Source organism: Sciurus carolinensis, chromosome 3, assembly GCF_902686445.1.
Source record: "Sciurus carolinensis chromosome 3, mSciCar1.2, whole genome shotgun sequence".
Classification (NCBI taxonomy): domain Eukaryota; kingdom Metazoa; phylum Chordata; class Mammalia; order Rodentia; family Sciuridae; genus Sciurus; species Sciurus carolinensis.
Window position 1 is genome coordinate 112,410,433 of NC_062215.1, and position 10,515 is coordinate 112,420,947.

The 10,515-nt window shown below is 39.3% G+C and overlaps 1 protein-coding gene across 1 annotated transcript in view; it reads right to left on the reverse strand.

The window, feature by feature from the left end:
• Window positions 1-9,436, reverse strand: part of Dpp4 (dipeptidyl peptidase 4) — an 81,175-nt gene extending 71,739 nt beyond the window's left edge. The window contains exons 1-2 of the mRNA XM_047546403.1: window positions 9,124-9,436; window positions 8,543-8,627 (exon numbers count right to left, since the gene is read on the reverse strand). Coding sequence (XP_047402359.1) covers window positions 8,543-8,627; window positions 9,124-9,129 — 91 coding nt within the window. The 5' untranslated portion in view covers window positions 9,130-9,436. The remainder of the gene's footprint in view (window positions 1-8,542; window positions 8,628-9,123) is intronic.
• Between the last annotated feature and the right edge of the window lie 1,079 nt (window positions 9,437-10,515).

The following is a 10,515-nucleotide window of genomic DNA, read 5'->3' on the forward strand; positions in this document are numbered from 1 at the left end:
ACTCACCTTTAAGTTAGAGAAGAGATGGATGATAGCTCCTACTTGAAACTTTGCCCCTTCTTCTCTTTTTTTCCTCAAACATCCTGAACCACCGTAGCTCACAGAATACCTGGAACAAAATCCCTCCTGGTTTAGGCTCTGCCTTAAATTACTTCTTCTTGGGCCTTAGACGCTGAAACAAGTGGCCTAAGCTCATGGCTCTATTTGTTTGCCCAGCAAACCAAATAACAAAAGAGTGTGTACCTTAATGTGTATAGTTAAAGAAAACAAATGGTCTATATTTAAGTTTCAAAAAACTTCCTATGAATGTGTACTTTTGAAGCACACTATAAAACTGAAAATACAACACTTGGGAAACAATAAAACAGCTAGCTCAGAAGTTCTAACTTTGTGGTTTCAGGTTATTTTCAAACTGAGAGACACACCTCCTTTTGGAGGCCTTAATGGAGCTATGAAAGCCAAAGATAAAAACATTTGCAAGATAATCATTTGCAACAATGAAAGATCAGCATCCAACCATGAAACAATGATTAAACATTAACTCCATAAGAATTATAATCAAAGCATTTCTTCATATCAGTTATTTATGAGGACCAGCAGGTTAGGTAAGGACAGAAGTCAGATATGGATTACCAAAATCCAGTATTTACTAGTAAACTCCTAAACTTTCTATGCCTGAGTTTCCTCAAGTATAAAAAGTAAAGATAATAATACAAGTCACATGTCAGAAAATCTTGAAGATATCAACAATTTTCTAAAGTCATATGACCTACCCAAACTGAATCAGGAGGACATACACAATTTAAACAGATCAGTTTCAGGTAATGAAATGGAAGGTGCTATCAAAAGCCTACCAATCAAGAAAAGTCCAGGACCAAATGGATTCTCAGCCAAGTTCTAGAAGACCTTCAAAGAAGAATTAACAATACTCCTCAAATTATACATGAAAGAGAAGAGGAGGGAACCTTACAAACTCATTTTATGAGGCTAATATCACCCTGATACCAAAACCAGACAAAGGTACATCAAGGATAAAAAACATCAGACCAATATCCCTGATGAACATAGATGCAAAAATTTGCAATAAAATTCTGGCAAATCACATAAAAAAATATTAAAAAGATAGTGCACCGTGATCAAGTGGGGTTCATCCCAGGGAAGCAAGGTTGGTTCAACGTGTGGAACTCAATAAACGTAATTCAGCACTAGACTTAAGGATAAGAATCATACGATCATCTCAATAGATGAGGAAAAAGCATTTGAAAAAAAAACAAAAAACAAACAGCACACCATGTTCAAGACACTAGAAAAACTAGGAATAGTAGGAACATACCTTAACATTGTAAAAGCTATATATGCTAAGCCAAGACCAACATCATTCTAAATGGAGAAATAGTGTAAACATTCCTCATAAAAACTTGAACAAGGACGCCCGCTTCCACCACTTCTGTTCAACATCATCCTTGAAACTCTAGACAGAGCAATTTGACAGAGGAAAGAAATTAAAGGGATATGAATAGGAAAAAAAAAAAAAAGAACTCAAACTGTCACTATTTGTTGATGACATGATTCTATATTTAGAAGATCCAAAAAGTTCCACCAGAAAACTTCTAGAACTAATAAATGAATTCAGCAAAGTAGCAGGATATAAAATCAACACCTATAAATCAAATGCATTCCTATACATCAGTAATTAATCTACTGAAAGAAAAATTAGGGAAACTATCCTATTCATAATAACCTCAAAAAATAAAGTACTTGGGAATCAATCTAACAAAAGAGGTGAAAGATCTCTACCATGAAAACTATAGAACACTAAAGAAAGAAATTAAAGAAGTTTCTTAGAAGATAGAAAGATCTCCCATGCTCCTGGATAGGCAGAATTAATATTGTTAAAATGGCCATACTATCCAAAGCATTAAACTGATTTAAAGCAATTCATATTAAAATGCCAATGACATTCTTCATAGAAATAGAAAAGGCAAACATGAAATTCATTTGGAAAAATAAGAGACCCAAAATAGCCAAAGCAATCCTTAGCAAGAAACGTGAAGCAGGGGGCATCACAGTACCAGATCTTAAACTATATTATCATAGAATAAAAAGTAGGCCCAAATCTTCACTATGTTGGCTTGGGAACTGACTTCCTTAACAAGACTCCTAAAGTTCATGAAGTAAAATCAAGAACAATAAATGGGATGGATTCAAACTAAAAAGCTTCTTCTTAGCAAAAGAAACAATCAATAAAACAAAGAGCCTGCAGAATGGGAGAAAATCTTTACCACATGCACCTCAGATACAGCATCAATCTCCAGGATACATAAAGAACTCCAAAAATTTAAAACAAATAAACAAAAAAATCCCAATCAATAAATGGGCTAGGCAACTGAACAGACACTTCACAGAAGAAAAAACACAATCAATCAACAAATATATGGAAAAATGTTCAACATCTCTAGCAATTACAGAAATGCAAATCAAAACTATTCTAAGATTTCATCTCACTCCAATTAGAATGGCTATTATCAAAAATAGAAGCAACAATAAGTGTTCATGAGGATGTGGGGAAAAAAGTTACACTCATACATTGGTGGTGGGACTGCAAATTGGTGCAACCACTCTGGAAAGCAGTATGGAGATTCCTCAGAAAACTTGGAATGGAACCACCATTTGACCCAGTTGTTCCACTCCTCATTTTATACACAAAGAACTTAAAATCAGCATACTACAGACACAGCCACATCAATGTTTATAGTAGCTCAATTCACAATAGATAAAATATGGAGCCAAACTAGACGCCCTTCAGCAGATGAATGAATAAAGAAAATGTGGTATATATACGCGATGGAATATTACTCAGCCTTAAGGAGGAATGAAATTATGGCATTGACCGGTAAATGGATAGAACTGGAGGCTATGATGCAAATGAAATAAGCCAAACCCAAAAAACCAAAGATCTGATGTTTTTGTGATATGCAGATAGTAATTCACAATAAGTCAGGGTTGTGGGTAGGGAAGAATAGAGGTACTTTGTATCAAGCAGACCGGAGTGAAGGGAGGGGAGGGTAGGAAGGATAGTAGAATGAATTGGTTATTATTAGCCTATGTGTATATATGACTATATGACTGGTGTGATTCTATACCATGTACAACCAGAGGAATGAGAAGTTATACTCCATTTACGTGTGATGTGTCAAAATGCATTCTATTGCTGGGTGTGGTGGCACAGGTCTATAATCCCAGCAGCTGGGGAGGCTGAGAAGGGAGGATCATGAGTTCAAAGCCAGCCTCAGCTAAGGCAAGGCACTAAACAACTCAGTGAGAAACTGTCTCTAAATAAAATACAAAATAGGGCTGGGGATGTGTCTCAGGGGTTGAGTGCCTCTGTGTTCAATCCCTGGTACCCCCATAAAAGTGCAGAAGTATTCTACAAATTTTAAAAATTAAAAAATAATAATACCTATTTGCATATGTAGCTAATAAAGGTAATTTATTCAGTGCAAAAAATAATAATAATAATACCTAAGAAATGTATGTTCTAGGAAGATCAAATGAAAATAATTTGCATCAGAAACAAAACAAGTATAATTAAATGCAATCAAACATGGATACTACTTAATAAGATTATTGAAAGTATGGAATGTTGGGTTGGCAGTATAGATAAAGGGTTAGAATTGTGCTTAGTATGTGTGAGGCTCTAGGTTCAATTGCTAGCACCACTAAAATATAAATTAATAATAAATAATAAGAAAAGAAAAAAGAAAAAGCATGTAATGTCATTCCTGGGCTGAAAATTATTGCCTGTATACAGCTTTGTGTAGTAACAGAAGCATCAGTCCTAGACTGTTCTCCTCAAAACACTTGGAGTTTAGGGATTAGCAGTCAGGAAATTATCATACACCTGTAAATGAGAAGTTGTAACAGTTATGCTAATATGACCAAGCTGATTTTATATTTGATCACAAGCTAACAAAATGATATGGAGTTCATTAGTATCAAGTATCAGCTCTAGAGTCAGATTGTCCAAGTGTGAATCCTAACTCTGGAACATTGAGCAAGTCCCTTAACTGCTTTAACAGCTATCCTCCAAAATGGCTCAAGGGTATCCAACTCCTGGCATTGACACCTTGTGTAGTGCCCCTGGTGTTGATGCAGAGTTGGTCCATGTGACCAATATACTACACGGCAGAAGTGATTCTACAGGTCCCATTTCTGAGACTGTGTCATGAAATGTACTGGGGCCTCCTGCTTCATTCCTCTCTTGGGCACCTTCATTCCAAGGGAAGGAAGCTGCCTTTTTATCTGAGGCCCTTGTGGTGGGAACTGAGATCTCTAGCTATGTATTCTGTGAGTGAGCTTGGACAGCATCCTCCAGCTCCAGCTGTGCTTTCAGTTAATAGGAGGCTCAGCTGGATGGCAACCTCAGGAGTGATCCTGAGCCAGGACACCAAGCTAAGCCCCTCCCAAATTCCTGAGCCACACAAAATATGAGATAACATTGTTTTAAGCTTTGGAGTAATTCATCATGCAGTGATTGATAACTAAGCATCCTCTCAAAGTTTCTACAAATCTTCTGTACGAATGGAGATGATAATAGCACCTCTCTCCAAGAGTTATTTTAAGAATTAAAAGGGGAATATATTGAAGGTCCTCAGCCAATTGATACCTGGCACACAGTAAATACCTGCTGAATACTATCATGTCCTCACATGCCTTCCCCTCCACCAGAAAGCTGCTCCTACAGGTTATTTATAGACACCTTTGGGGTGGTGGTGGGGGGGGCTCAGTACTTTCCTAAGTCATAAAAGTAGAAGGACACTGAGCCAACTCTAGGAAGTCCCTTTATGCTCTTTCTCTGACCATTAACTAGGCAAACAATCTTCCCTTTCTGTCTCTCCAATCCCTTTTGAGAAGACAGGCAAAGATTTCTAAGACACAGAAAGTTAAGGCGCATGCTATGGCCAGGGAACCAAAAGCCAAAATTGTTGGCCTGAAAAAGACAAACCACTGTCTGCAGGAACACTTACAAAAGTTGACAATAGTTAACTGAGCTCCCTGGAATCAACTAGAGCTTTCACAGAGCATGCTGTTCAGAACTGTCCTCTGACATGTACAAAGCTTTCATTCAGACTTATTTCTGTGCTTTTCAACTGGGAATCGATCCTGGACTTTCTCAGGCAAACTTCATAGATGTTATCTTTTCACTCTCTGATTATTCCTGTCTCCTCACATTTGGGTTTTCTTTTATTACTGGTGGGTGGGTAAGCAGGCAGATTTCCTATGAACTGAAAGAAGGTATTGAGGAAATTTACTGCTAAAGCAGAGAAAAGAACAAAAGAGCAGAGATACTTCAACTCCATAACACAACTCAATAATAAAACTATCTGACAACCAAGTATTTCAAATCTCAGCATGTAACGACAAAAGGGAAGTAAAGGAATCACAAATACTGAGTGAGAAGGATTTTATCCCTAGGCCATTAGGAATTCTGTAATTCCACACAATTGTTTTTGCATGTTTTATTGCTAATTCTCAGGGACACCGAAAATTTAAATGCACAATCTCCTTCTATAATGGGATAAGTAAAATTTTTAAAACAAAATTATGAATATATAAATATATATATACATATATGTGTGTCTGTATATATATATGTACACACACACACACACACACATATATATAAATATATATATATATATATATATATATGCATATTAGTTCTGCTTAGAGAAATGAAAGAAGTTTTTATTCTAACCTCTAACCTCAAGAAGTTCTTATTCTAAAGAAAAAAAAAATGCCAATACTGTTAAGCCTCTTTTCAATTGCTTTCCACACTTCCCTTCTGTTCCGGTGTGTCTAGTTCTGCTAAAGTCAGTATTTCCTATGGAAACACTTAACCTTTTCTTAAATTAACCTCTCAGAGGAAGAGCTTGGGTTTGCACCTTTCTTCCACCTTCCTTTTAGACATTTAGTTCTTTGTTTTCACATAATCTAGGTCTTTGTTTTTCTATTAAATATCCCTCTCCATTTTTCTTTCTCTATTCCTTACATTCCCCTTCTTCTTCCTTTTATAGATCCCCATTCCCTTCCTTTCCTCCTTCCCTGTTCTTGGCTGATGTTAAACTTGGATAGATAATATGAGAGGCATCTCTTGCAGGGTGGCTCTGGATTCTGTGTAAGAATTCCTCATTATGGCACTTCCCAGGAAAGGTATTGCTGATTAAGTGAAAATGCTGCACTCCTGAGTATTCATCTCTGTCCCTTGTGATAAGGCAGGAGTTGAAACAAATGACTTCATTTTTTATCTAAACATATATATATATATATATATATATATATATATATATGAAAATTAAGAAACACAAGAAAGAGAAATGGTAAATTTAAAGAAGCCACTATGAAACCACATCTCCTCCCTAAGAGACGTCCTTATCCACTCTCCCCCTTACCTCCTTATCTTTAATCAGTTACTGAAGTCTAGTCGTTCACATTTCTGAGGAGCTATATAGATTCAGAACTGTAATCTACACCATCAATTTCCCTTGCCTTTCCCTTGCCTTTCCTTCTAGTCTTGCTCCATTTGAATCCACTTTCCAAATGTCATGCCCCACAATCCAGGCATGCTCAAAATTCTCCAGCAGTTCTGCATCATCTACAGGTGATCCAACTCCTTCTCTTGCTGCCCACCCTCCTCTTTGGCCCTGGATCCTTTTAGAATCCAAGAATAGAGGATATGATCTTTTGTCTCTGTGTTGTCACACAGTCATTTTCTAACTATTCAAGTTTCTCCACAAAAGAAACCTCTTGTGAGAAGACTTCCCTGACTTTCCTAGGAGCTATCCTAATCCCCAGGGCAGTTTAATCACACATCTCTAATTCGAATCCCAAGAGAATAGTTAGGTGGAGACATGAGTCTCTCAAGATGCCCTTTTCAAGAGAACATCCTTGAAATTCTGTTTGGAGGAGATACTAGGTGTTGTTCAGGGCAAGACAGCTCCTCCCCAGTCTGTACCCTACTGGATGAAAGAAAATCTTTGTAGTTAACTTGAAGAAGCCCATGATGCATGATGCAGGGCCCTCTGCAATTTCACTGCCCATCTCAAGTGGCTTATCAAAATACAACATTCCCTCTAACTTCACTTAAGGGAAGTTCCAATATTTCAGTTTTATCCATTCTTCCAGTGATGCTGTAATGCCTCCAAGATGTTTTGGAGACCAAACACACAAACACACATAACAAATAATTTGTATATTTCTAGTAGTCTACAAATTATTTGAGGCCAGGGGCCTTTATATTTATAAAATGTGATTGTTTTATTTGCAGCAGTTAACACAATGTCTGGAACATAATTTAAGTCTTATAAATATTGATATGAATGGCATCCTTTTCCTAAAAGGCTTTGCATGAGTTGTTTAAATATACAAAAGTGTCATTTAATGAAAATAATTACAACTTAAGAGTATAACAGAAATAATCAAGCATTAGTAGACTAAAGTCTGTCATTCTATAGTCTAAAGTAATCACAGGTTTCTTTAAGTAAATGTCATTAGCAATAGGTTGACTTATTGTTATTTAATTTCTGGCACTTCGCTTCAATTGCAGGGCAAGCATATTTTTCATAGTTACACAAAGTAATTCTAAATTGTTACCTTGAAATCTGGATGGAGACCCCTTGAGTATGCAAGCACTGGCTGTATGTTTCCTGGTGACTCAACCACCAGAAAGAACCTTCGGTTGACTGATTAATTTAGTAAGTGTATAATACTAAAATGAAAGTAAGTGTTTAAAAGAAAAGAGCCAGAGGAAACCCAAGCTACTTATTGTTACCTGATTGTATCCAAGAGTGTGTATTTCATTATTTGAATGTTTTATATTAAAATCTAGAGCTAAATTGGAACACTCAGGCAAGCTAAAAAGACAAGCAGTGACTTATAAATGAAATAGTACACTAAAACATCACTGATTTTGGATTCCTCTGAATATCATCATGCACACCAGCTTTATAATTTAGCTTTGCAATATTCCTAAATTGGTGAAATAGTTACTTCATTACATTTGGATTCTCTAATTGATGAATTTTCATCATGCCTAAAGGAAAAAATAAAATAAAACAACAACAAAAACTGGGTTCCCTGTGCATTGTCTTTGGCTTCATTTAAAAATTTTCTGCTCCCCTTAAGACCGTCTAATTGCTGCATTTGGGATCTTACACTACTTTCTTGTCTTAGAAGATCACAATCATAAACTTTTTGGAAAAGTAAATTTAAATTAAAGATTTTAAAAATTTAATAAAAAGAAATCCTGACTTTCTCCTAATTTCAGGAAGTATGTATTTGTTAAACCTAACAAAAAGTGGCAGTTGCAAGGTTCACAGCCTAAACACCGGAGACCCCTTGAAAGCACTTGTCGCTAGACTAGAGGTAGCTACAACCCCGGAAGCCTTGTAAGCGACACCCTGGCACACTGTCTGAGCCCCCCGGGAAACCTGATCCAGGTCTCCAACTGTCTTTTCTTTTTCAAATGTTTCAAACTTACTACCTTTGTTCAGCAGAACCACGGGCACGGTGATGATGGTGACAAGCGCAGTTACACCCAGCAGTCCCAGGAGAACCTTCCACGGTGTCTGCAAGTTGGTCAGATCAAGTCCAATTAGAGAGAGGCGTTTGGACCCAGACTGGGAAGGAGGGTTCGGGCCTGAGCCGCCCCAGAGGCAGCGGGGTTTACAGGTGGGTGTTAGAAGAGGGAGACAGTGGGCTGGAAGGGTTTGGAGTTCAGTTAGGAGGGCGCCCTTAAATGTTTGGCTGCTGAGCTCGTTAGTGTGGGTTCCTCTTCCCTGCTGGTCTGAAGCCAAGTGAGGGTTCGAGCGTGCATTTTTGGGGTGGCTCTCCGGGATTTCCAGGGCTGGGTACCTGGCTCCTAGCAAAACCCGCAGTTCTGAGAGCGAAGCGAGAGCTAAGGGACCTTCCTTCACCTGTTAGAGTGGCCCCGGGGTTTCTGCCAATTGGTAGTCCCAGGTCCTCTTCCGCGAACTTTTTGTCAGTTTGGGGAGAGTCTGGCTAACCCGCACCTACGACTCGACTCCTGGGGCTGAGGAAGTGCGAGACGCGCTAATCACTCACCTTCATTGTCCGGGTCTGCTTGGAACTGAGCTTTCTGAGCAGGAGCGCAGGCAGAAGTCACCGCGAGCCGCTCAGACCCACGTCCTGCTCCCCTGCTCTGGGCCGCGAACTCACCCGCGCTCGCCAAGTTTTGGCTCCGAGTTAAACATTAGTGAGCCTCCAGCCGGCTCAGTGTGAAGGCGCGGCGGGCAGGCTGCGGGGCGGGCAGCGCCGGAGAAGGCGCGCGGGCGCGGGGCATTGCCATCCCGGTCGGGGGCGCCCGCGAGGCGCCTCCAAGGCGGTGCCGGGCGCTAGGCAGCAGCCGGGGTGCGCCCGGAGCCAACGGAGGAGTAGTGAGGGCGAGCACTGGGGGCGAGGTGAACGGGCGCCGCCGCCTGGGGACGCAAGACTGGCGATATGGGGCAAGGGAACTGGGGACCAGAGAGGACATGGGGCTTGGCAAACTCTCACAGCTCATTCCTGGTAGCTGAAAGGAAAATCCAGGTTTCTGTCTTTTGCTAGCTTAAGGGGCGCTGGAGCGGGAAAGAGTGGTGTCCAATGCTATCTGGAAAGTAAAGAGAGGTAGAAGGTAACTGTTCACTTTTGAATGGCAGTAGAGATTGCCTATCTGTATTTACCCTCCTCAGGAAATCTCCTTTTGTCTTGCAGTTTACCTTCTTATCAAGATGACAAAAATAATGCTACCACTTATGTGCAACTTACTTTCCCCAAGCACTACGCTGAGCATTTACCAAGCATTTTACAGGTGAGGAAACCTATCCACAGAGAGACTAAATAATTTGATCAAGTCATTCAGCTAGGAAGATATGAAACCTGAATTAAGAATTCATGTTCCTAACCATGACTCCATGTGACCTGTCATCATTAAGTCTTGTAAAGAGGTTTTGGAGCAGAGAAAAGTAACCTGTGGTTTCTTCCTCCCCTGATTCCACCTTGTGCCTGGAAGGTTTTTTTGTTCATTCATTCATACTATCTATTTATTCTCACTTTCTCCCATTTATTCCACTTGTCCACAAATATTGCAGTGGTCACAACCATGACAAAATCTCTTCTAGGTACTGGAGATAAGGTGAACAAGACAGGTAATATCAGTGCTCTAAATTTTCTCAGTGTAAAATACACAAGTTCTGCCTTTTGATTTTTCTATGTTCTCTTTCTCTGATGAGGGTAAGAACTCCTTTCCCCTCTAAGACCTCTCCTGCTTGTTCACTGCAGAAAAGTAAAGTCTGTCTGTCAGTAGTTGGAAGTAAAAGACTGAAAGTACAAAGTCCTATGAGTCATGAACACATGTTTATGAAGAAGTTCAAGATTCCTTTCCTTTTTTCCAATCCAGACTTGGCATCTGAACTCAGGCATTTACCCCCCTTGCCTATAGACTGATTAAGATTCATA